Here is a 25,830-nt window from a genome sequence, read left to right on the forward strand (position 1 = left end):
ATTTGCCATGCGGGTCATTATATGTGTTTATCCTAATAGAGAAGTGACTAATTTGACGTACAAGGATAAAACCACGCGAACTCTTATGTTGACCACATGGGCGCGTGGTGGGAAGGGCACTTCCTGTTTCCCCGTCGGAACTATTTTTAGTGTTGCACTTGCTGCAGAAGGTTGTCCAAAATTGACTTGATGAGACATGTACGTCATCGTGGTAGCAAGACAGCAGCACACTTTTTTTTATTTAACTAGGCAAGTCAGTTAAGAACAAATTCTTATTTACAATGACGGCCAAACCCGGACGACGCTGGGCCAATTGTGCGCCGCCCTATGGGACTCCCAATCACGACCGGATGTGATACAGCCTGGATTTGAACCAGGGACTGTCGTGACGCCTCTTGCACTGAGATGCCGTGTCTATGCAGTGCCTAGATAGCTGCGCCAGTCGGGAGCCCAAGATACTAGTCACTATCCGTACAGTAGGTGGCGGCAATACATCAATAGGCGTAGTCTGCCATAAAACCTCAAGGAAGAAGAAGAAGCACACTCGTGAGAATTATGAACCGTTGTTCATGTATCTGTTGTCGTTTTATAGACAGATGAGCGAGTCTGCCAACAAATATGATCCCTCTAAAGCGCAGGAAAGTGAACTGCTCCGTTACAAGCGACAGCAGCGGTGACAGGACCAGCAAGTTTCCCGGGGTTGTCATCTTTCTCCTGGAGAGAAAAATGGGAGCCAGTCGGAGAGCCTTCCTCACCCGGCTCGGGCGGGGGAAAGGTTTCAACATAGAATACTTCTTAAGGTAGTGTGAACAACAATATTCTGGAGTGAAAATAATGTATGCTAATAACTTCACCTTGTCTCCAGTACTATCCCTGCTGATCTAAGACCGATAGTTAGGCTAGAAAGATTGAGTAGGTATCAATCGAGACTTAAGTTCCTATAAATCAGTGGTCTTGAATGAAAGGGAACAAGGGTGTTTAGAGACACTTTAGGGATATTTGCCAATGTAAATCAAGTCTTGGTAACCTCTCTTTCTCTTTTTCCATAGCCGTTCCATCACTCATATCGTGTCCGAGAATAATTCTGGGGAGGAAGTCCGGACTTGGCTGGACCTCCAGACTGGAGGACAGAGCAGAGAAGGGGGAGAAGGCAGGACAGCCCGACCTGGTTCTGTCCATCTCCTGGACATGGTGTGGTACACAGAGAGCATGCATGCTGGCATCCCTGTGATTATACTGGACAGACACAGACTACAGGTAGGATATAGCCAGGCCACCTACCTGTACCTACTACCACTACCCGTACTTTGACTAATGTCATCTTCCTCGCATAGTGGAGAATGATATGGGTTATTTTCATGGGGGCATGCAACTGAAAACCTTTTGCAACAAAAAGTCCAGGTAGTCCTTCCCTGCTTGTCTGTTTTCTAATGGCCCCTGTAAAACAACGTATTTCATTGCACCTATCCAGTCTGTGACGATAAAATAAATGTGGTGGGGTGTGCCTAATGTACACAACCTTGTTCCACAGGAGAGAGAGAAGCCTGGTTTGGAGCTGGCAGTGGTCTCAGTACCCAGCTATGCCTGTCAGAGACACACCCCTCTACTGCACCACAACACAACATTGACCGTGAGTCCTCCTCCTTCCCACAATCCCCTCACTTACGAGGTGTTGATGTTCTGAATGACATCTATGGCTACTTTGTTCCATCCCAAACACTAACTTATGTTGTCAAAAGCATATTGTATTTTTTGAACGAGCTGTCTATATACCTCTCTCTCTCTCTCTCTCTCCTCCTTTCTCTCTCTCTCCTCCTCTCTCTCTCTCTCTCTCCTCCTTTCTCTCTCTCTCTCTCCTCTCTTTCTCTCTCTCTCCTCCTTTCTCTCTCTCCCCTCCTTTCTCTCTCTCTCTCCCCTCCTTTCTCTCTCTCTCTCCTCCTTTCTCTCTCTCTCTCCTCCTTTCTCTCTCTCTCTCCCCTCCTTTCTCTCTCTCTCTCCCCTCCTTTCTCTCTCTCTCTCCCCTCCTTTCTCTCTCTCTCTCCCCTCCTTTCTCTCTCTCTCTCCCCTCCTTTCTCTCTCTCTCTCCCCTCCTTTCTCTCTCTCTCTCCCCTCCTTTCTCTCTCCCCTCCTTTCTCTCTCTCTCCCTCCCCTCCTTTCTCTCTCTCTTATTTTCTCTCTTTCTTTTTCTCCCCCCTGTAGGATGCGTTGTCCATACTGGCTGAGAATGCGGAGCTCAGTGAAAACGAGGGACGGGGAGTGGCATTCCGTAGGGCAGCAGCCTTGTTGAAGTCCCTCCCCCAGGAGGTCAGAGGGGCAGAGCAACTACGAGGACTACCTTGTCTGGGGGAGCATTCACTCAGAGTCATCAAGGTCTGGATACAGACATCTGTCTATTTTTTCACTTCTCTGTTTTCACCTCGCTCTCTTTCTGTCTGTGTGTATTACTCGCTCTCTTTCTGTCTGTGTATTTCTCTCGCTCTCTTTCTGCCTGTGTGTTTTTCTCTCGCTCTCTTTCTGCCTGTGTGTATTTCTCGGTCTCCGGTCTCTTCTCTCCAGGTCTCTTATCAGAACCTCTCAATCTGCCTATCAGTCCCTTCTTCTCCCTGTTTATCTTTAGGAGGTTCTGGAGGATGGTGTATCTCATGAGGTGGAGACCACCACGCATTCAGAACAGTTTAAGGCCATGAAGGTGAGTTTAGGGTGCGCTGAGACCTCCATCTCTGGTTATGGTCCCAGAATCTCTGTCCTTTGTTTCCACTTATTGGAGAGAAGTGTGTGTTTCAGGCCCTAACAGGTATTTTCGGGGTAGGGGCGAAGACAGCAGACCGTTGGTTCAGGGAGGGAATACACACCCCCTCCGACCTGCAAAGATCAGGACACACACTCAACAGAGCGCAACGAGCAGGTGTGTGTGTGTGTGTGTGTGTGTGTGTGTGTGTGTGTGTGTGTGTGTGTGTGTGTGTGTGTGTGTGTGTGTGTGTGTGTGTGTGTGTGTGTGTGTGTGTGTGTGTGTGTGTGTGTGTGTGTGTGTGTGTAAAGCCTCTCTGAGCAGTGGTAGTAAGCCTAAAGTGCCCTCTGCACAATAGTTTTCTACAGTCAGTGCAAAGGTCACTCAATCCTCTTCTCTTCCTCTCTCCCTCTCAGGTCTGCAGTATTATGACGAACTAAACCTGCCTGTCACGAAATCAGAGGCTGTTGCAATTGGTCAGATTGTGGAGAGGGCGGTCCATGCTGTGCTCCCGGGGGCAGAGATCATTCTGATTGGAGGATTCAGGAGGTACGCTGAGCAGTTTTCACTGCTCTACGCATTCAGGGACATATAACTGGTCTATATCTCTCTCCGTTTCTTTCTTTCCCCTCTATTTCAGTCATCTGTTGATCTCGTTCCTCTTTATTTCTCTCTCTAGAGTAGGGTTCTGAACGTTTCAACGAAATTTGGATCCTTTCCCCCCACAAAATTAAAATCACAGTGCAGCTGGCTCTCCTGCTGCTCTTTCTCTTCACTAATGATGCCAGTGTGTCCTCAGTCTGTTGCGTGTAGAATATCCTAGCATATTCATTGATGATAGGCCCTGCTTTACTGAAGTTGCGAGACATTGCAAGCTAAGAAATTGCGAAATACAGCATTCCATTGCGAGATACAGCTTTTGATTGCGGATAGATAGGCCTACTGCACGGTTCTGACTCTGTCTGCCTGGTGGCCGACCTGCCTATACTGTGCCCCTCCCCTCTCTCTCCGTCCCTCGCTAGCTCGCTATGAAAGATGTGAGTGTTTGTGTTCTCGGAAGTACTGCAACTTATCAGTCTCCTCCGTTCCAAAAATACTGAATCTTAGTAGTCGATGCCTAGTGGAAGATGTTTTCTGCTAAATGTCTTGGTAAGTCACAGTATTTTAAAAATAATGTACATACTTTTTTTAGGAGAGAGTGGTCTGCACGCAGGCAGCTCTAGGTCATTTTATTGACCGTTATGGTTGAATAGTGATGGAGGTTAGTAAAATGCCCGTTCAGTGGCGCTTCGAAACGATCCCCAGAGAAGGTTTAGTTTCAGCATTTAAAAAGCCGTAGTGTACCCTTACAGTCAGACAAACATGCCGTAGTCGAGGCGTTTTCAAGGGGAGGCTATATGACTGTGGTAGGTAGAACTTCATTGCCTGGCCCTAGTGGTCGTACGTGCGTAATAGGACCATCAAATTTTATTTGTCACATACACATGGTTATCAGATGTTAATGCGAGTGTAGCGAAATGCTTGTGCTTCTAGTTCCGACCATGCAGTAATATCTAACAAGTAATCTAACCTAACAATTTCACAACAACTACCTTATACACACAAGTGTAAAGGAATGAATATGTACATAAAAATATATGAATGAGCGATGGCCGAACGGCATAGGCAAGATGCAGTAGATGGTATAGAGTACAGTATATACATATGAGATGAGTAGTGTGGGGTATGTAAGCATTGTATAAAGGCATTGTTTAAAGTGGCTTGTGATACATTTATTACATACATTTTTCATTATTAAAGTGGCTAGAGATGAGTCAGTATGTTGGCAGCAGCCACTCAATGTTAGTGATGGCTGTATAACAGTCTGATGCCCTTGAGATAGAAGCTGTTTATAAGTCTCTCGGTCCCTGCTTTGATGCACCTGTACTGACCTCACCTTCTGGATGATAGCGGGGTGAACAGGCAGTGGCTCGGGTGGTTGTTGTCCTTGATGATCTTTTTGGCCTTCCTGTGACATCGGGTGGTGTAGGTGTCCTGGAGGGCAGGTAGTTTGCACCCAGTGATGCGTTGTGCAGACCTCACTACCCTCAACCTTACGGTTGTGGGCGGAGCAGTTGCCGTACCAGGCGGTGATACAGCCCGTTAGGATGCTCTCGATTGTGCATCTGTAGAAGTTTGTGAGTGCTTTTGGTGACAAGCCGAATTTCTTCAGCCTCCTGAGGTTGAAGAGGCGCTGCTGCGCCTTCTTCACCATGCTGTCTGTGTGGGTGGACCATTTCAGTTTGTCCGTGATGTGTACGCCGAGGAACTTAACTTTCCACCTTCTCCACTACTGTCCCGTCGATGTGGATAGGGGGCTGCTCCCTCTGCTGTTTCCTGAAGTCCACGATCATCTCCTTTGTTTTGTTGACATTGAGTGTGAGGTTATTTTCCTGACGCCACACAACGGGGGCCCTCACCTCCTCCCTGTAGGCCGTCTCGTCGTTGTTGGTAATCAAGCCTACCACTGTAGTGTCGTCTGCAAACTTGATGATTGAGTTGGAGGCGTGCATGGCCACGCAGTCATGGCTGAACAGGGAGTACAGGAGAGGGCTCAGAACGCACCCTTGTGGGGCCCCAGTGTTGAGGATCAGCGGGGTGTAGATGTTGTTACCTACCCTCACCACCTGGGGTTGGCCTGTCAGGAAGTCCAGGACCCAGTTGCACAGGGCGGGGTCGAGACCCAGGGTCTCGAGCTTAATGACGAGTTTGGAGGGTACTATGGTGTTAAATGCTGAGCTGTAGTTGATGAACAGCATTCTTACATAGGTATTCCTCTTGTCCAGATGGGTTAGGGAAGTGTGGTTGCGATTGCGTCGTCTGTGGACCTATTCGGGCGGTAAGCAAATTGGAGTGGGTCTAGGGTGTCCGGTAGGGTGGAGGTGATATGGTCCTTGACTAGTCTCTCAAAGCACTTCATGATGATGGAAAAGAGTGCTACGGGGCGGTAGTCATTTAGCTCAGTTACCTTAGCTTTCTTGGGAACAGGAACAATGGTGGCCCTCTTGAAGCATGTGGGAACAGCAGACTGGGATAAGGATTGATTGAATATGTCCGTAAACACATCAGCCAGTTGGTCTGCACATGCTCTGAGGACGGGGATGGTTTTCCTTTTGTAGTCCGTGATTGACTGTAGACCCTGCCACATACCTCTCGTGTCTGAGCCGTTGAATTGCGTCTCTACTTTGTCTCTATACTGACGCTTAGCTTGTTTGATTGCCTTGCAGAGGTAATAGCTACACTGTTTGTATTCGGTCATGTTTCCGGTCACCTTGCCCTGATTAAAAGCAGTGGATCGCGCTTTCAGTTTTGCGCGAATGCTGCTATCAATCCACGGTTTCTGGTTGGGGAATGTTTTAATAGACGCTGTGGATACAACATCAGCGATGCACTTGCTAATAAACTCGCTCACCGAATCAGCGTATTCATCAATGTTATTGTCCAACGCTATGCGGAACATATCCCAGTCCACGTGATCGAAGCAATCTTGAAGCGTGGAATCCGATTGGTCTGACCAGCGTTGAACAGACCTAAGCACGGGCGCTTCCTGTTTTAGTTTCTGTCTATAGGCTGGGAGCAACAAAATGGAGTTGTGGTCAGATTTTCCGAAAGGAGGGCGGGGGAGGGCTTTATATGCGTCGCGGAAGTTAGAATAACAATGATCTGGGGTTTTGCCAGCCCGGGTCGTGCATTCGATATGCTGATAAAATTTAGGGAGCCTTGTTTTCAGATTAGCCTTGTTAAAATCCCCAGCTACAATAAATGCAGCCTCAGGATATGTGGTTTCCAGTTTACATAGAGTCGAATGAAGTTTTTTCAGGGCCGTCAATGTGTCTGCTTGGGGGGGATATACACGACTGTGATTATAATCGAAGAGAATTCTCTTGGTAGATAATGCGGTCGGCATTTGATTGTAAGGAATTCTAGGTCAGGTGAACAAAAGGACTTGAGTTCCTGTATGTTGTTATGATCACACCACATCTCGTTAATCATAAGACATACACCCCCGCCCTTCTTCTTACCAGAGAGATGTTTGTTTCTGTCGGCGCGATGCGTGAAAAAGCCAGGTGGCTGTACCGACTCTGACGTATCCCGAGTGAGCCATGTTTCCGTGAAACAAAGAATGTTACAATCTCATTATTCTGCATTGTGAATTGACTTGGAATTGTAAGATATTTTTTTCTTGCTGTTTTTAAATGTGACGCAAACTTGTTCATTTGTCACATCCCTACTATAGAGGTAAGCAGACTGGTCATGATGTGGACTTCTTGATAACCCATCCCGACGAGGGCAGAGAGGAGGGGCTCATGCCTAAGGTGGTGTCCTGGCTTGAAGCACAGGTAACACACACCAGTTGTTTCTATTTTCCATCTGAACAACTTTACACTATCTATTACAATTCCCAGAAAGCATTTCCCTTTTTCCTTCTATCAACTAAATATGGAACGTGTGCTTAGCTGTTTACTATACAAAACACCATCAGGCCTGGTCAGTTCAACAAGCCAACCTGAGTAAGGATGTTTCTGTACCCCCAGGGGTGTAACACTCTATTCTGTCCCCAGGGCTTCCTGTTGTACCAGAAGACCACTCGGAACTCTTATCTGGAGAGCAAAGAGGGTCCTGCGAGGCCAGCCTCTAACATGGACCGCTTTGAAAGATGCTTTTCCATCTTTAGACTGAGCACAGACAACGAAGGGAGGGAGATCCAGACGGGGAGGGAGATCCAGACGGGGGATGATCCACAGACATACTCACCGACACTGACCAATACAGATCCACACACCCACTCAGACACTCACCCACACTCAAAAACGGACTCACACCCACTTCCCCAGACCCTTGTCTTCCCCAAACCCCAGACTTCAGACTTCCCCAGACTTCCCCAGACCCCAGACCATGCCCAGAAGGTGAGCTGGGTGCTGGGTCATTCTCAGTGCTCAGGTCCCCGGTCCTGGAGGGCAGTGAGGGTTGACCTGGTGGTCTCTCCATACAGCCAGTTTGCCTTCGCATTGTTGGGCTGGACTGGATCGAAGGTACGGCCTAAACCTAACCCCCGACCTCTAACTTGTGATACTGTTGTAAGGCTTCAAGATGCAACTCACCCCCCACCAGCCTTCCATGTGAATCTTAGGCCTTATCTCATTTGGGGGAAAGTCTGTCCTCTGTCTTCTCTCCTCCGGAAACCAATAAGTAGTCAAGGAGAGTGTACATTTGTTAGTAGGAAGAGTGTTCTCCCCTCCTCGATAGCCACCTTTCATCGAGGATAGTCATGTGTATCCTACCGGAGTTCTTCCAGGAAGAGTTTTGATCTGCTACACCCCTTTTGAAGCAGTTGTTTTCTCAGAGGAGAAAAGCATGCAAACATTTAAAAACAATATGCTAATTACTGTAAAATGTCTTGCACAACTAGCTACATTTTGTTTGATCACTTTACACGTTTATTTTGGGATTCCACCCCTGTAAATGTCTTTTGCCTGATGACGTGCGAGCGGAGCACATTTTCAACCAGCCTTCTCTCTCTTTCACACTCTCTCACTCTTTCTCTTTTGCTCTCTCTCTCTCTCTCTGCAGTTGTTTGAGAGAGAGCTGCGTCGCTGGGCAGTACATGAGAAGGCCATGACTCTGAGCAGCCATGCTCTGTACGACAGAAAACGGGTACACACCCTCTCTCAAACACACACATACATTTTAAATACTGTAGTGGTTAATTTCTGTATTATCAAATGAGAGACAAACTTATCACACAAGTCAGAGTTATACTTAAACTAAATCTTTATTCACTTATTAATAAGGGAGCAGGTCAATACAACACACATATGAAGTGAATCGATTGCGTGCTCTAGAGACAAAGGATACCCTTTTTGCTACCTTTTATAGCAAAGATACATCCTCTTAGTCTACATGACAAACAACAGATGTGTGGAATGGGTCACAGGGTTAGGATTTGTATAAAATATACTAATAATTTACAGCAGACAGTATCTGTATCTTTACAGCAGACAGTATCTGCTGTAAAGACTTCTCATTGTGTAGAAACCAGGGTATGGCCCCCAAAAACAAGGTTTGTTTCGTAATTATCCGTACTCAAGCCATCTCCACCCTGCTACCTCCCAGCACACAAACACCAACTCATGCGATGTAATGCGGCCTTTTTGTCACGACTTCCGCCGAAGTCGGCTCCTCTCCTTGTTCGGGCGGTGATCGACGTCACCGGCTTTCTAGCCGCCGCTCCATTTTTCATATATCCATTTGTCTTGTTTCCATACACACCTGGTTTTCATTTCCCCAATCAATCTACTTGTATTTACCCTCTGTTTCCCATCATGTTTTGTGTGTAATTGTTTCATGTTATTGTGGTGTTTTATTACGCGCTTTACTTTTGTTATGTTCCGTGTTTTGAGCGCTTTTGATTTATGTAGTGCTCTCGTTTTGGAACTAAAATAAAGTGCACCTGTTTACATCACTCTACTCTCCTGCACCTGACTTCGCCTCTTATACACTCGTTGACACTTTTAGGTTTTATCACCAAAGGCATCGTAAATCTACTGTCCGCATTAAGCCCAAGGCTTACTGTTCACACAGACACAATATAGTTCTAACAACCCCCTGTTCTGTTGCATAACACAACCATTTGATGCAATAACAGTCTTGTAATTTCAGTCTCACAATACGTTATTTGAATCCAGACATCACAGTCAAGAAGGATTCAAACATTTCAAAGGTTACAGATACTTGGACACTAATGGATACAGACACACTCTCTCAAAAGTCATACACATGCACACATTTTAAATATTTTATTTGGGTACACACAGCATCATGTCTTTGTGTGCTCACTTCAAAGGGCTGGCACCTGCACAAAGACGTGATGGTGACAATCAGCTGTAGTGATCTGAGGGTTAAACTATGGTCTTATGTTTCCTACCTCTGTCTTTTCCATCTCCCTCTCTTATTCTCTCGCTCTCCCTTTTTTTGTCTATCTCCTCCTCATTGCTCTCTGATCAGACGCAGTATCTAAGGGCGAGTTCAGAGGAGGAGATCTTTGCTCATCTGGGTCTGGAATATATCCCTCCCTGTGACCGGAACGCCTGACGACAACATACGGGACTGATAACAGATGCAGTCTAAGCGCTAAGCTAAGCAAACCCAAGCTAACTTAAACCTAAACATAAGCCAAATCAAACTGAGCCTTATCCCGAGAACAACACACAGGCCAGATACAGCCCAGGGTAGACAAGAAGGGGGGGGTGAGAGGTGGATAGATCGTTACATATCTGTATTTTATTCAATTGTAAATAATAGATAACATACAGACCCAGGATGTTGTAAAGTACCAAATCTATCTATCTTTAGTTAACTAAATTAAAATAACTTAACTACTCGAGCCATTAATTGTACAGTATGTGCTTTTTTTTCATATCTGACATATTAGATCATTTTCTTTCATTGGTGCCTTGTTATTGAATACGTTTTTAATATTTACTGCAATTTGTTTGTAATATTTAGAATGCAGTTAAACTGTGAATTAAAATGATATCAATAATTTTAGACTTACCAAAAAGCTTTTAAAATGTGACAATGTAGGCCTAAAACTGTGTGCGTTCTGAGGGAAAGTGCTTAATATATGCATGCCCTCATGCAGTGTGTGGTTTTGTTACATTTTGCATGATGACAGCAGTGGCCTATTTACACAGCAGGTGTATGCTACACACACACCACCATCCAACTCACGGTCTCAGAAATAGAAACATTATGTACAAAATACATTTTAAAAATGCCAAAAAACACACACAGCATAATTGGTTAGGGGATCGTAAAACGGCAGCCATCTCCTCCGGCGCATGTGACAAATAAAATGTGATTCTATTACCTCTCATGACATGTCTGAGCATATATATGTTTGTACGTTGATATATGTATATACAGTATGCCATTTTATATATTATCATTTTATGCATTGTGGTGGTTTCTGTGTGTACTCTTGTTTTTATTTGACAGAAATAAAACTCCCCTATTATTGAATGAGGATAATGTGGGTGCAGCAGTTTATATACGACCAGAGGGAGCGTAAGAGTTGGTGAGGGACCAGTTAAATATATATATATATATATATATATACTGAACAAATATAAATGCAACAATTTCAACATTTTTACTGAGTTACAGTTCATATAAGGAAATCAGTAAATTTAAATAAATTCATTAGGCCCTAATCTATGGATTTCACAAAACTGGGCAGGGGCGCAGCCATGGCTGGGTATGGGAGGGCATAGGTCCACCCACTTGTAAGCCAGGCCCAGCCAATCAGAATGAGTTTTTCCACACAAAAGGGCTTATTACAGACAGAAGTACTCCCCAGCACCCCCACGCAGGTAAAGAAGCCAGGTGTGAGGGTCCTGGCCAGTTGGATTTACTGCCAAATTCTCAAAAATTACATTTTATTTCAGCTCGTGAAACATGGGACCAACACTTTACATGTTGCTTTCATATTTTTGTTCAGTATATAACTGGGAATAAAGTGACAGTTAACAGTTGCAGCAGCGTATGTGATGAGTCAAAAAAAGTGCAAAAAGGTTTAATGTGCTAGAGGTGTCACTACAGTCCCTGGTTAGATTCCAGGCTATATCACAACCAGACGTGATTGGGAGTCCCATAGGGCGGCGCACACTTGGCCCAGCGTCGTCCGAATTAGGGTTTGGCCTGGGTAGACCGTCATTGTAAATAAGAATTTGTTCTTAACCGACTTGCCTAGTTAAATGAAGGTAAAATAAAAGTCCAGGTAGCTATTTGGCTAACTATTTAAATATTTAGGAGTCTTATAGCTTGGCGGTAGAAGCTGTTCAAGGTCCTGTTGGTTCCAGGCTTGGTGCATAGGTACCGAGTCTATGACTCGGGTGGCTGGAGTCTTTGACCATTTTTTTGGGTGGGCCTTCCTTTGACATTGCCTGGTATAAAGGTCCTGGATGGCAGGGAGCTCGACCCCAGTGATGTACTATGACTAATATAGTCATCGGATGAAATGAAAGCCAACCAATCAACAATTGCATAACATTTTGAATTTTGAGGTTGATTTGATTTAAATCAGCATGAGATACAATTACACTCTTCAGTCTTGAGAAAAAATCGGATGAACCAAACTTTTTTTTCTTTTGCTTTCTCAGACTGCTGAACTACCAAACATACATTTGACACAAATGTACCCAAGATTCAAACTTGCAGTAGAAAATGATATACAAGAGAACATTCAGTTATTTTGCTCAACGTTTAAACACGGGTCACATAATTAAAAGCTCCTCACTCTGCAACCCTGACTTATATTTCATATATTTCAATCACCACCTTCCTACAGGGTTTTAAAGGTTTATTGGAAACAGACAGGGTCATTTCTCATATTGTGTGTGTGCCTCCACTGGCGTTTCCAGCACCTCTTCCTAACAGCCTCATTAACCTCTAAATGCCGGTCCAACTTCAAAAGCACCGTCACCTCTCACAAGTCCTCGATTACACCCCTCACACACACACACCTCAGATCGCTCTGTCACACCAAACTCAATGGGACAGGATAAGCTTAGTGAAAGATCCCTAGGATAGATCTCATAAAGGCATTTCTAATAGTCAAACTAGTTATCATGAGTTAAACTTTTAAAAAAGATTTATATAGATAAGCATGTAAAGGGGCTTGTTAATCTCAGAATGTGTGTCTGCATGTGCGTGTGTGCGTGTCAGGCGGAGCAGCAGTTTTCCTCCACGACGCCTGCTCCCAATTGGCACGTCACCTGTTCCCACGCCAATGATGCCACACGTGTGAAACAAAAGTTTACTGACTGACTGGGAGGGAGAGACACACAGCAACAACACCTTTGTGTTCTGAGAGGAGCAGCAGAGACTGGAGGTCTGTGGGACTGGGTCGTGTTCTGAGAGGAGCAGCAGAGACTGGAGGTCTGTGGGACTGGGTCGTGTTCTGAGAGGAGCAGCAGAGACTGGAGGTCTGTGGGACTGGGTCGTGTTCTGAGAGGAGCAGCAGAGACTGGAGGTCTGTGGGACTGGGTCGTGTTCTGAGAGGAGCAGCAGAGACTGGAGGTCTGTGGGACTGGGTCGTGTTCTGAGAGGAGCAGCAGAGACTGGAGGTCTGTGGGACTGGGTCGTGTTCTGAGAGGAGCAGCAGAGACTGGAGGTCTGTGGGACTGGGTCGTGTTCACCAGGACATACTGAACACATCACTACTGGTGCGTGTGTTCATGTACTTTTGTGTGTGTGTATGTCAGAGAGGGTGTGTGTGTCTCCTGTCTCACCTCTACAGAGACTGAAAAGGAGACCACCTGTCTGTGGGGCCAGACTGCAGGCCTGCCTACTGTAGGTAATAATGGTTTTGTTGGGGGGGGCCTTACCAAAGGCTTGTTCCCCCCCTCCTCTCCTTTTGATCATAGGAGTCACAGTGCCTGCTTTTCCTCCATGACCAGTATATCAAAGCACCAGGAGGAGCCTTTGAAGGAGCTGATGGGAATCTATAAGACAAGGAGAAGAGGTCTGAAGAGGCTGTTATACACCACACAGGGCGGGACACTGGTGGACAACAGGAGCCAAACAGGTTAATAATCTTTACATAACAGACAAACTAACATGAACAAACAGGCCGTGAATAGCAGATTCACTGATATAAAACTTCAATTTCAAGTTTATATCAGCAATGTTTAGGTGTCCTTCAACTGATTGGTCTGATGATACTGTACATGTATTGAACTAAAATAAAAGGCACCTCTGTATGTGTGGTGTTTGGACATGTTACAATATTTTATCAATTCCCCTTTCCATGTTGGGCTGATGTATCTATGCTGCCAGTTAGACTGCTTCCTGTCCTCTGTCTCTCCTAATCCCGCACTGGGCACAGATCTTGGATCACCTTAACCTCCACAAATCCTAACCATAACCATTTGGGAGTTAAAGTGCTAAACTGGTCTTAGATCAGTGTCTAGTAGGGACAACTTCTGTTTATGTATGTGTGTCTGCGTGTGTGCATGCGTGCATGTGTCGTCCACGACAGTGCCTGTGTGTGTGCGTGCCTGTGTGTATGTGCGTGCCTGTGTGTGTGCGTGCGTGCACCCCTGCATGCTCATGTGTGTGTCCTGACAGGGCAAGGGGAGTGTCTGTGTCCATAACAGAACAGCAAACAGGACCAAACAGGGCCAAACAGAGCCATTAGAGATGAAAGGCTGTGAATGGAGCCAATCAAAGAGAAGCACAGCTGGAGACCGTCAGCCCACAGACAGAATGGCCTCTCCCTGGATCACACACACACACACACACACACACACACACACACACACACACACACACACACACACACACACACACACACACACACACACGCGCAAACCAACTAATAATGGTGAGCTAATAATGTAACCATGTGAGTTAATACAGTTGAACCCACACACATACAGCAGAGTGTTGGTCCATTTCATTTTGTCAAGAGTTGAATTTGAGAAAAGACAAAGGGGTCTATCTCAAATGCGGGGTTGGAATTGAACATGACGGTCAAATATGGCCCAGTTATGTAGTAGGGCGTGACCCAGGTGGAAACAGTGTGGCCATAAATAAGTGTAATGCCAACCACCTAGGTGAGCTATAGCTAATACAGTTGAAGACACACACATACCACGAAAGACCAATCAGTGACTACATTAACAGAGTCCAAATGGAATGGGCCTTTAAACAAGGAACTCACAGAACCAGGAATATGTGTGTGTTGGGTTGACTAACTCAATGTATTTATGAGTGTGTGTTGGGTTGACTAACTCAATGTATTTATGAGTGTGTGTTGGGTTGACTAACTCAATGTATTTATGAGTGTGTGTTGGGTTGACTAACTCAATGTATTTATGAGTGTGTGTTGGGTTGACTAACTCAATGTATTTATGAGTGTGTGTTGGGTTGACTAACTCAATGTATTTATGAGTGTGTGTTGGGTTGACTAACTCAATGTATTTATGAGTGTGTGTTGGGTTGACTAACTCAATGTATTTATGAGTGTGTGTTGGGTTGACTAACTCAATGTATTTATGAGTGTGTGTTGGGTTGACTAACTCAATGTATTTATGAGTGTGTGTTGGGTTGACTAACTCAATGTATTTATGAGTGTGTGTTGGGTTGACTAACTCAATGTATTTATGAGTGTGTGTTGGGTTGACTAACTCAATGTATTTATGAGTGTGTGTTGGGTTGACTAACTCAATGCCATGTGAGTGTCACTCACATACCAGGTTTTAAGATTCTGGAAGTAGGGCATTGTCATGAATAAAATGTCATAACCTGTTTTTATTTTATTTAACCTTTAACCTGTTCTGTAACTGCAGATTAGAATGTTCCGGGAGCTTCCATCAATAGAATAAGAACTAATTCTAAAGTTCCATCTTACACAGACAGCAGGGCTTCCCAATAGCACCCTCCCTCCCTCCATACCCTGCAAGGACTGTATGTATAAATTATCAAGGAAATAGATTAATAAAATAAAATAAACTACATTCAAATTAGAAGTAGTAGTGCAGAGACACATTCCTATGATTCATTTCCTAGTGATCTGCCTTCCACAAACACACACACACACACTGAGGAATTTGCACACAGGCCTATTGATTACAGTTACGACTTCAAAAGATTATGATCTTTTTGTTTACTCTCCTTCCATATCTCCATCCCTATCTCTCTGTCTCTTTCACTGCTAGGCACTCAGTCTCTTCATGCTGTAGAGTGGGATGGGTACCTAGCCCACCTGTCTGTCTCCTCTCTGTCATTCTGATCAGTGATAGTGAGCTGGGTGCTGTGCTTTGATCTGGGGCTGTTGAGCAAGAAAGAGAGAGACAGGAGTCTCAGACGGGAGAGGTACTGCAGGAGACAGCACAACCATCTCTCCCATACCACTGGCAGACAGAGGCCATAAAATACCCTGATTTTGTGCATGTGTGTGGCTCCCTACATAATAGAACAGGCCTCTGTCCCAGGAACCCCACATGAATGATTATTTACCACAGAGTGACTAGACAGTTATTACTTGCATTAATTAATAAGAGCCTTTTTGTGCAGCAATGCAGCTCCTGTGGTGCTGTAGACTATAGTGGCCATGCCTGCCTATTGATTGGCCTACTGGCCATCTATCCATTTAAATCAGTCAAATATCTGATACCATTTAATTAAAAAATGAAGGCATGGAGCGACTTTTGCTAAATGCGCATTGCACAGTGTAGATGCAGATGCGTTTGGAGACAGGAGCGATGACGCGCTGCTGTGGATTCGTGGTTCAGCTGACGCCTCTAGTCCCGTGGGTTTCTGCCAGCCTCATTTAACCCATTGTCTCCCTCCCTTTCAATGTCACAATGACTTGATCCCCTGATCGTTAATCGGTCGCCTTTATGGCCGATAACAGACTAAACGTTCCTGTCTTTTCTAAAAGACCAAAGTTGTGAAATAGCCTATCTCCTCCACTCTCCAGAACTGTGTCTCCGAAGGCAGGGAGGGGGAGGGAGAGAGGGCTGAGGCTGAGAGAGGGGATGGTATGATGTGGATAATATGCAGAGTGGCTGAGCGAGGGATACATTGTGTTAGGGATTAAATCTAATCTAATCAAAGTTTATTGGTCGCATACAGTTTTGCAGATGTTATTGCAGATGTTATTGCAGCGAAATGCGCATGTTTCTTGCTCCAACAATGCAGCAATATCTAGCAATAAAATAACAATACACAGATAATAATCCAAAATCGGCTTAATCACAAACTGACCCATTGATAAAATAATGACGGTCTGTTTTTCGGACCGGAGGGTGGAATGGATCCGAGGGCTGCTGCGCGCACTCTCCACTTCTCCGCCGCCAGACGGCTGTCTCTGCGCGCAAACGGAGACCGGTCCCTTCAGTGGATGCGGATCTTTGATACTCACAAACCCGAATGACATAGACGTCTCGAGGCGACCGTCTTCAGAGAATAAATCACATTCGGTAGCTTCTCAGAACTCCAATGGGAAACTAAATAGTTTCCATAAATGTAAAACAGTGATGTGGTTGATTGAAGGCCAATTTTATAATTCTACGCTTTTGGCGACATGAGCAGTTTAACACTTTAGAAAGCCTAAATACTACACACAATAGATCAAGGGGTTCAATACATTTTTGCGCAAACAAACCAAACAACAACCCAATTATTAAATCAGAGCTGTCAGTCCTCTCGCTCACCAGTGGAGACGAGACCCAATGAGACTGAACATTATTAGACAACAATGTCTTTCGGGATCAGGAAAATAAGTCATTATTTCATTATGTTGAGCCAATCAATCAAGCCTGGTCACCATTCAACGGGTTAAAGACATATTCAAAGGTTGAATGACTTGCCAGTAGGCCTATACTGTAGCATCAGCAGATCATGGAATGTATGAAGTTGTAATTTCATATGATGAGATATACAATGATGGGTGTTATTGGATCAGTTAATCATATTAATAAATATAGTGAAACATTATATTTGTATTCCATGGGTGGAGCCGATGAGCAGGAGGAAACGCTTCAGTGTTAAAGGAATAGTTCACCAAAATTACAAAAAAATATATTTATCTTATTCTGCTTAATGGAGAGATATGACATCAATCCATGCTTTGGTTTAGTTTCCCTGCTTACAGGTTAAGGAAACCAATGCGTAATTTTGTTATTTGGGTGAGCTATCCTGATAAGAATACAATATGTTATTTAAGAATACATGTACAGGATGATTTAGCTCCCGAATGGCACAGCAGTCTAAGCCACTGCATCTCAGTGCTACAGGTGTCACTATAGACCCTGGTTCAATCCCGGGCTGTATCACAACCGGCCGTGATCGGGAGTCCCATAGGGTGGCGCACAATTGGCCCAGCGTCATCTGGGTTAGGGTAGGGTTTGGCAGGGGTAGGCTATCATTGTAAATAAGAATTTGTTCTTAACTGACTTGCCTAGTTAAATTAAATAAAAATTAAATAATGAGCCCTTGCTCTCACACACACTCATAGGGCTGTATTGGGAGGGAAGTGAGGACAGTATGAATGGCATGGGGGGGTAACCTTTCCAGACTCACTGGAGCCAGCGGGTAATAGCCTCATCTCATTCAGGTTGATTGAGATGTCTTAATTACTGCAGTTGTGAAAACTGAAGGAGGAAGGGGAGGATGTTCTTTGATCCTTAGCTGAGTGAGTTGTAAATGAGGAATTCCCTGGATAAATACTGACTCTACTCCTGAGACTCAGATCATTACTCCATTTACCAGGACACTGACCCGCTGAGAGAGAACACACAGTCTTCACTGGATTTACCCAGCTTTGAGAAAAGGTTGTTTGCATTTCTGGAACCCAAAGGATAACATTAGATTATATTCCTCCAAAAGGACACGTTTTCCCACCCAAACAACAGGGCTTTTGCTGGATTTTGATTTATTTTGTTGGATATCTTCATCGTCCAACCATGAGGGGACATTTCTCCATCGAGTGGCTTGCCCAAAGTAGCCAGGCATTAGGAAGCATGAGACCCTCGCCTCTCCCCTCTTCCTGGACCTCTGTTGGACCCAACAGCACCTCTGTGACCCAACCTGAGAGCCTGCCTGGGTTCTACTGCCGACCGAGACCCGAGAATCAGGAGAACCAGGCAAAGAGAGGACAGGGGCTCAACCCATGCAGTTATCCCTGCCTGGCAGGCCCTGAGATGGGCACATATACCAAGAGGAGTAGCCCCCTCCACCACAACCACCAAGGTAGGTTCACTCTCCCTCAAATGAACTCACATCAGGATCTGAGCTTAGATGGGGAACATACATTAATTTAAATAGTGTCTTGTTGTTTTGGGGTGTGTTTTAAGCTATGTATTGGAGGAATTAATTGACTCAGAGATAGAGAATTCATAAGCAATAGCTACATCTGATTTGGCTCTTAAAGTGCTGAAAGCTCCATAGTTTGGACGCACCTCAGAGACATGAATTTGTTTGAAAGGTTCAGAGCACACAACCGTTTTGGGAACCACTATGATGTGACATAATGATGGATTTGAAATCTAACTTCTCTCCATTTCTACTCCCTCTCTCCTCAGAAGTGGCTGAAACTGGCTTCATCAGTAGAACAGAGGAGGAAACGTCAGGGTACGAGAGCGAAGGCGGGCGATCCCTCTCCCCCACAACCCCACTCCCTGACGGCACCTTCACCTCTCCCTCCTTGTCTCCCATCTCTCTCTCTCTTTCTACGGGGAGGCGGCCACGTACAGCCTACAAAGTGGAGCAGATAAACAGTCTGGAGAAGGCCTTCAAGAGAAACGCCTACCTGGGCACTCAGGACAAGGCCGAGCTCTGCAAGAGACTCAACCTTACAGACAAACAGGTAGCCCCCCCCCCCCCGAAAGCTTGCAAGATCGAATCCCTCAGCTGACAAGGTAGAAATCTGTCATTCTGCCTCTGAACACACTCACACTGTTCCTAGGCCATAATTGAAAAAAATAATTAGTTCTTAACTGACTTGCCTAGTTAAATAAAGGTTAAAAAATTGTCAAATTACCCGCCAAACCATGGGTAATTTTGTTAGTTACGCCCACTCAGATATATTTAAAACTGCAAACATTTCTCTCTGCCCCATGGCAAAATGTGTAGAATTGCAGCAAACCTGCTTTAAAAGTGTAACATTTTGGGGCCTCCCGAGTGGTGCAGCGGTCTACAGCACTTTCACTTAGGTCCCCCAAAAGGCTAGGACTGCATGTGTGTGGGTATAGATGTGCGTATGCAGACCCGCAAGCCACTGCGGCCCTTAATAATGAGTTCAGATTTTGTGGCCCCATCAAAGTTGCCCATCAATCCCTGAACTAACTCTTCTCTCTTTGTTTCTCCTCAGATCCGTAACTGGTTCCAGAACAGGCGTATGAGAATGAAGAGGATGGTCCAGGATGTTCTGGCCCAAGCCTGCCAAGCTAAAGTAACCTCTCACCTGCTGCACTACACCGAGCTACAGGCCTACCGCCCTGGCCACAACCCCACCTACCATCCCCATCACGCAGGAGCCGAGGGGGGCACTTCCACCCCATACCTCCACCCCCACTACAGCTCCTCCATGGCCGGTCCACTGCCCAGCCTCCCTGCCACCCCCATGGACTCTTTATACCAATACGCCAGCCTCCCCGGTCTGGTGATGCCCACTCCCGGGTCTAACCCACTGATGGGGGCCTACCAGTCTCACTCTCACCTGTGTTAGAACTTTTGGATGAAATAGGGTGGTTCTCAATAGTCTGAAGTGATTTAAAGGAAGTGAGATGAGGGTAGAAGCTACTTCAGACTATTGAGATGTATCCCACTACCTCTTCACCAGCTTCTATACTATTCTAATGTATTGACAACTGAAAAAGCTACTTAATTAAAGGAGTGGTGAAATTGTTAAGTTTTCCACTCAGGGTAGAGTGCAATAATGAATGTGTTCCTGCTTTCTTTTGTATTGTCATACTGTAAGTTCTATTCAAGTATATTCACTTTTAATGAATCTATGTGGCTGCTGTATAAGTGTTCTAAAGAAGTGAGAAATATACCGTTTTTTTGTTCTTCAATTGCATTATAATCAAGATAATATCTTTTCCTCCACTTGATTTATATATTTGGAAGTATCGTGAAAAATACAAACATAATGACTGAATATAGACTGGATTTTGTTGTACTGTGATAAAATGTCTGATGATTTCAAACACCTCAATATCTCTGACCAGTTTACAAGTGGTTGAGGGCCACCTACTGCCTAACAGAGAAGTTGTCATGCTGTGTGGATGTGACTCAGTATGCACCAGCTAACTCACATCTTCTTTCTGCTTGCATTTAGTTTTTATATTTTGATGTGCATTTTCTGTAATTCAAGGCTCATCTGTAAGAGATTGTGGTCTCAGTATGACTCCCTGATAAAATTAAGCTTACATTTAAAACATTTAAGAGAGAAGGTCCACACTCATGTGTCGTGAAAAATTTAAAATGGATTTCTCAGAACAAACGTCTCACTAAACTTTAGTGTTTTATTTCCCCCCCACCTCAAATTCATGAGTGCCGACCAACCTTCATTCTCCACTGAATAAAATTAAATAATAACTAAACTACTATATCTCTAAAGGTAAGCGAGGTCAAAGCTACATAGAAAACCATTAATCATATTCTGGCTAAAATATGAATAACACACACAGGTAGTTTTTTTAAAAAGACTATCTTTTGTAGGTATAAAACAAGTTTGTAGCAAAATCCAATCAACTCAAAGTTTTTCAGAACATGACAAGAACTTCAGCATTTGTTGGTCAGTAGCTAGGTTTCCATCCAATTGGCAACAGATTCATGCGAATACTCAAAAATGTACATAATGAAAATATGCAAAACTTTCCATCAGTGGCATTTCCACCAAACTGACTTTTTACAGATAGAAATCTGTGTGATAACAGTGCCCACAAAATGTACTTTTTTGCTTACATTTTCATGTACCGAATAAAAAATCTAAAGTTCCATGTATGTGTTTCCATCACATTTTCAACTCTACCGGTAGTTGTCACAAAAATTGTTGCATTAACTAGCAAATATGCCTACTCTGTGGTTATTGGAAAGGAGCATCAAGCTCATCACCATACACTTTCACCACCCTGTGAAGTTCATCATAAAATTTCATCTGTAGCCTAATAAAATGCATCGTTTCTTCTTATCAATATTTGTGCATAAAGGAGTTTTCACTGGCATTTCTCGCATCATACATTTTACCAACACAAAAAGATCGCACCATGTCGAACAAACAAATTGTCCGTTGGCATTTATAAAATTGTACCGAAAATTCCTGTTTCCATCACAGCTGTTTTTTTTCCTTTTTATACACTATGACTTTACTCGCATAAAAACTGGATGGAAATGTGGTTATTGCACAAGTTTCTTGTCTGCAAAAAACCCTACCCTAAAACACACCCCTTTAAAACAGTACAAATCAACACATACCTCAAAGACTACACATCTCCCTCGAGAGACTACAACTATGGTTACAAAATCCCCCCCCCCCCCAAAATATGAGAAATAAAATGAACATGGCTGCCCATTCCTTCCTGGTGATGTGGGAGGTCACTCCTCTATGCAGTCTTCTGTTGGCCCTTCTTTCCAATCAGAGACTTGTGGATGTGAGGGATCACACCTGCAGGAGGGAGAAAAAGGGACATTACGAATGGGTGCTAGTGATACACATTGGTAGGTGAAGAGATGAGTTTGCCCTACCCCATGTAATATAAAGTGCTTTGAGTTCCTGGAAGAACAATACATAAACCCAATTCATTGGTTTACAACTCACCTCCTCCAGCGATGGTAGCCTTGATGAGCGAGTCCAATTCCTCATCTCCGCGGATGGCCAGCTGTAAGTGACGTGGAGTGATACGCTTCACCTTCAGATCCTTGGAGGCGTTCCCTGCCAACTCCAACACCTGAAAGGGAAACACAAAAATATGTTCAGTAAGTGTGCGTTATGGAAGTGTTGGAGCAAAAGCCTGCTCTATTGACCTTCGTCAGAGTCCTCAATGAGTCTCCTTTTTTTGTGGGGGGGGGGGGGGGGGGGGTTAAATAAAAGCATCTCACTTCAGCGGTAAGGTACTCCAAGATGGCGGCGCTGTAGACGGCTGCAGTGGCTCCCACTCTGCCATGGCTGGTGGTCCTGGTTTTCAGGTGTCTGTGGATACGACCCACCGGGAACTACACAAGGAGAAACATACACACAATGAGAAACCCTCTAGGCAGAAGATGCCTATCTGTTATGTAGGATTCACTTGTGACTAATTCAACAGGGAAAACCCGGGAAAAGAGACTGAGGTTCACACATGACCACAGAAAACCAGGGGAAAGAGTGGGTACATGCCTGGAGTCCAGCCCTCTGGGAGCGAGAAACAGCCTTTGCCTTAGCTTTACCACTGTCCTTTCCAGCTTTTCCTCCTGCCTGGACGGGGACAAACAGAAATTCAGTGAAATGACTTATGATACATCAACTTGATAAAATGTTTTTGGGTGAAAAAGACTCAATGTAGCGTTGGTGTACAAATAAATTATTAATACACTAGCATTTTCTTAATGTTATTTTTGTTTACAACTTCAAGCAAATCGAAGAATGCACATGCAACCTGTCATTACAATCACGCTTATCCCGCCAACTGGAAGATAATGGACAATTTCCGGTATATAGTTTACCTAAGTGTCATTTGATTTATTGAAGATGATTCATTCAAATGTTGCAAACAAAAAAAATCTAAATATGCATAAATACGCAGTAAGAATGGTTTTACAATATCTATCTAAAACTGTAAAATATTGGTATGCTTGTAGCTAGCTAAAGTTAGCACAGGTTTTCTTGGATGCTTGCCAGTAGTATATCTGTGCTCGCTAGGCGGATTAGTGCTAACCTGGTTTAGCTAGCTAGCTCGGTGGAAACTTGCTACCGTAACGTTAATTCAATACACAACCCAAACTTTGCGAATATCTTGGAATATTAACATAATAAGAATCAGAAAGAGGCGGGGGGTAACGTAGCCAGATATTAGATATAGTTAAGATATGGTTGAAATAAGTATGAGAAGCGAGTCGGTTGTAAAACAGATGGCGTACTAGCTAAATGTAGATGGCGCTCTTTCGTTAGCTAGCTTTCGAGTGTCAGTCGACGACGTCCTAACGTTATTTTGCACGCAAGCTTGAATTCGTGAATGCTACTAGCCCGTTTAGCATATCATTTACATTTAATCCAAATTACTATAGTATGTCCTATAATACAGGGTGCACACACAGAATGTGCATAAAATAATCAAAAACTCGTTACCATGTCGCCGGTGACTTTTCCCTGGTCTATATCGAAACGGAGAGAAACAATAAACCACGAAGCAACGCCAAGCGGATGAATGAGGATTCCTCGAGCTTCCAGAGCCAACCAATAGCTTTTCTGCTTGCTGGCTCGAACGGTCTCTTCAACCAATTGCAATCGTGTTTGTACAGTGTTTACTCATTCCTGCAACTGTATTGGACGTTTTGGGATAGTAGAAAACACCAGAGAAATACTACCGCATTTATAATTCACTGAAGGTACGGTCACACAAGTAGGTTCTACATGCAGATTAAGATGAAATACCGAAAATTCTGTGACATGAACAAATTTAAACTACATAATCCATGTAATTGAGTTGATATATGAATTTTAGAAATAATGACTGTCTCATTGTTTAATCTTTTTTTCCGGTGAAATTCAGAATGATCATTCAGATAGAACGAATGAGTAGCTACATTTGTACTTAGGTTTTTTAATAAATGAATAATGATGGGATTTATATTGTGCTTTTCCAGGTGCTCAGAGCGTTACATTGTATTAGAAAAACTCCTCTCATCCACCACACTACCAATAACTCTGACGTACCTGAATCCTATGTCACTCTGTTCACCATCTCTCACTTGATCAACGTTGATGCTGCCAGACCCGGGTAAAATGCATGAGTGCTGTGATTTAGTTTGGCTGGCACAATCGAAGCAATAAAAATGCCCCAAAAGTGCAAACTCCAAACTAGTAAGTGATGTGCCCCTCAACTAACCTAGCCTGCTTTACAATATTTGACCAATGTTATCTGCCAGTAGATTCAAAACCCTGTACCAGTGGACATTGATGTTTGCAACCTATGTAGTAGGTGAGCAGGCTAGGCACTGTGTTGGCTGCTGCCCTTCCTCCTGGGGTGCATTCAAAAGGATGCAAATTTACAAAATGTTAAAATATAAATTTAGTATATTCGACCAATGTTTGTATTGATATTGTCTTGTTAGGATTTAGGTTAAACATTGTTTTACAAAGAAGTAAATAAAACATGTAATGTAAAGCCTAGACTGTGGTTTTAATAAGTATTTACTCTAATCTTATCTAATTGACAGAGAGAAGCATGTCTGTATTCTACTATCTGAACTTTATGTAGCGTTATGCCCTCTGGCTCACCCATCTTCCTTGTGAGAGAAGCCCATCCCAGTCAGGCCTCCTTAGTGGTGGAGTGAGTCCCCTCTGCTGCCAGTGCTGCTGTGTTTGGAACTGGACTGGACTGATGGGCATTACAAATCAGGGCACCTACATAGGAGATTAAATATCAATGTGGTTTGAGCACCCCCATAAGTGTCACTGTCAAGAATATGTTGGGCACCCCAATATTCAATGTGTAATTTGTACCCTTGACTTACGTGATAAAAGGTGAAATATAATGGGATAAAACATCGGTATGGGTGTTGCCTGCCTGCTGGATGTACACTGAGTGTACAAAACATTAGGAACACCTTCCTAATATTGAGTTGCACCCCCTTTTGCCCTCAGAACAGCCTCAATTCATTGGGCATGGATTCTACAAGGTGACTTCAATGCTTCACACAGTTGTGTCAAGTTGGCTGGATGTCCTTTAGGTGTTGGACCATTCTTGATACACACAGGAAGCTGTTGAGTGTGAAAAACCCAGCAGCGTTGCACAGTTCTTAACACTCAAACCGGTGCGCCTAGCACCTACTACCATACCCTGTTCAAAGGCACTTAAATCTTTTGTCTTGACTATTAACCCTCTGAATGGCATGCATACATTTTCACGCTCAATTGTCTCAAGGCTTAAACATCCTTCTTTAACCTATCTCTTCCCTTACATTTACACGGAATTAAGTGGATTTAACAAGTGACATCAATAAGGGATCACATTTTTCACCTGCATTCACCTGGTCAGTTTATGTCATGGACATAGCGGTTCCTAATGTTCCTAATAATTTGTACACTCAGTGTATATGAGGTCAATGTAAAGAGGGCCTCTTTGCCACATTATCAATATACTGTAGCGTGCTTGTTTTGGAACCAGAGTGACCTGTGCCCAGTTTAAAAAAAAATCCAGATCAAAATTACGCTTTGTTGTCTCAACCCAGTTACCCCATTCAATTTTGTTCCCCCTTCCTTTTAGAAAATATTTTGACCAAATTGCATGGGATCATTTAACATGATCTTTGTTGTAGCATATGATGTGATATGTTATGGTTTGATTCTGTTT

The 25,830-nt window shown here is 44.0% G+C and overlaps 3 protein-coding genes across 4 annotated transcripts; 2 read left to right on the forward strand and 1 right to left on the reverse strand.

Annotated features, from left to right (window-relative positions):
* The first annotated feature begins 329 nt into the window (after nt 1–329).
* Nucleotides 330–10,795, forward strand: polm (polymerase (DNA directed), mu). 2 transcript variants are annotated; one of them, XM_038970280.1, is made up of 11 exons: nt 330–800; nt 1,050–1,257; nt 1,532–1,630; nt 2,200–2,370; nt 2,618–2,689; nt 2,785–2,905; nt 3,145–3,277; nt 7,005–7,107; nt 7,330–7,800; nt 8,339–8,422; nt 9,773–10,795. In XM_038970280.1, the coding sequence occupies exons 1-11, from the start codon at nt 619–621 to the stop codon at nt 9,857–9,859; spliced, it is 1,731 nt and encodes a 576-aa protein (XP_038826208.1). In that variant the 5' UTR covers nt 330–618; the 3' UTR covers nt 9,860–10,795. The 2 variants fall into 2 exon arrangements, with proteins under 2 accessions (XP_038826208.1, XP_038826207.1); XM_038970279.1 differs by lacking the exon at nt 9,773–10,795 and having other exon boundaries at nt 7,330–8,441.
* Nucleotides 10,796–18,297: 7,502 nt separating this feature from the next.
* ved (ventrally expressed dharma/bozozok antagonist) lies at nt 18,298–20,003 on the forward strand. The gene is made up of 3 exons (XM_038971041.1): nt 18,298–18,526; nt 18,859–19,142; nt 19,647–20,003. The coding sequence occupies exons 1-3, from the start codon at nt 18,298–18,300 to the stop codon at nt 20,001–20,003; spliced, it is 870 nt and encodes a 289-aa protein (XP_038826969.1).
* Nucleotides 20,004–20,788: 785 nt separating this feature from the next.
* LOC120026301 (histone H2A.V) lies at nt 20,789–23,706 on the reverse strand. Its single transcript, XM_038971130.1, has 5 exons — nt 23,604–23,706; nt 22,656–22,733; nt 22,379–22,492; nt 22,098–22,227; nt 20,789–21,944 (listed from the first exon to the last, which is right to left on the reverse strand). Exons 1-5 carry the CDS (start codon nt 23,604–23,606, stop codon nt 21,883–21,885), a joined length of 387 nt encoding a protein of 128 aa, XP_038827058.1. The 5' UTR covers nt 23,607–23,706; the 3' UTR covers nt 20,789–21,882.
* Nucleotides 23,707–25,830: the final 2,124 nt, after the last annotated feature.

The sequence above is a fragment of the Salvelinus namaycush genome, chromosome 31 (assembly GCF_016432855.1).
Source record: "Salvelinus namaycush isolate Seneca chromosome 31, SaNama_1.0, whole genome shotgun sequence".
Lineage (NCBI taxonomy): Eukaryota > Metazoa > Chordata > Actinopteri > Salmoniformes > Salmonidae > Salvelinus > Salvelinus namaycush.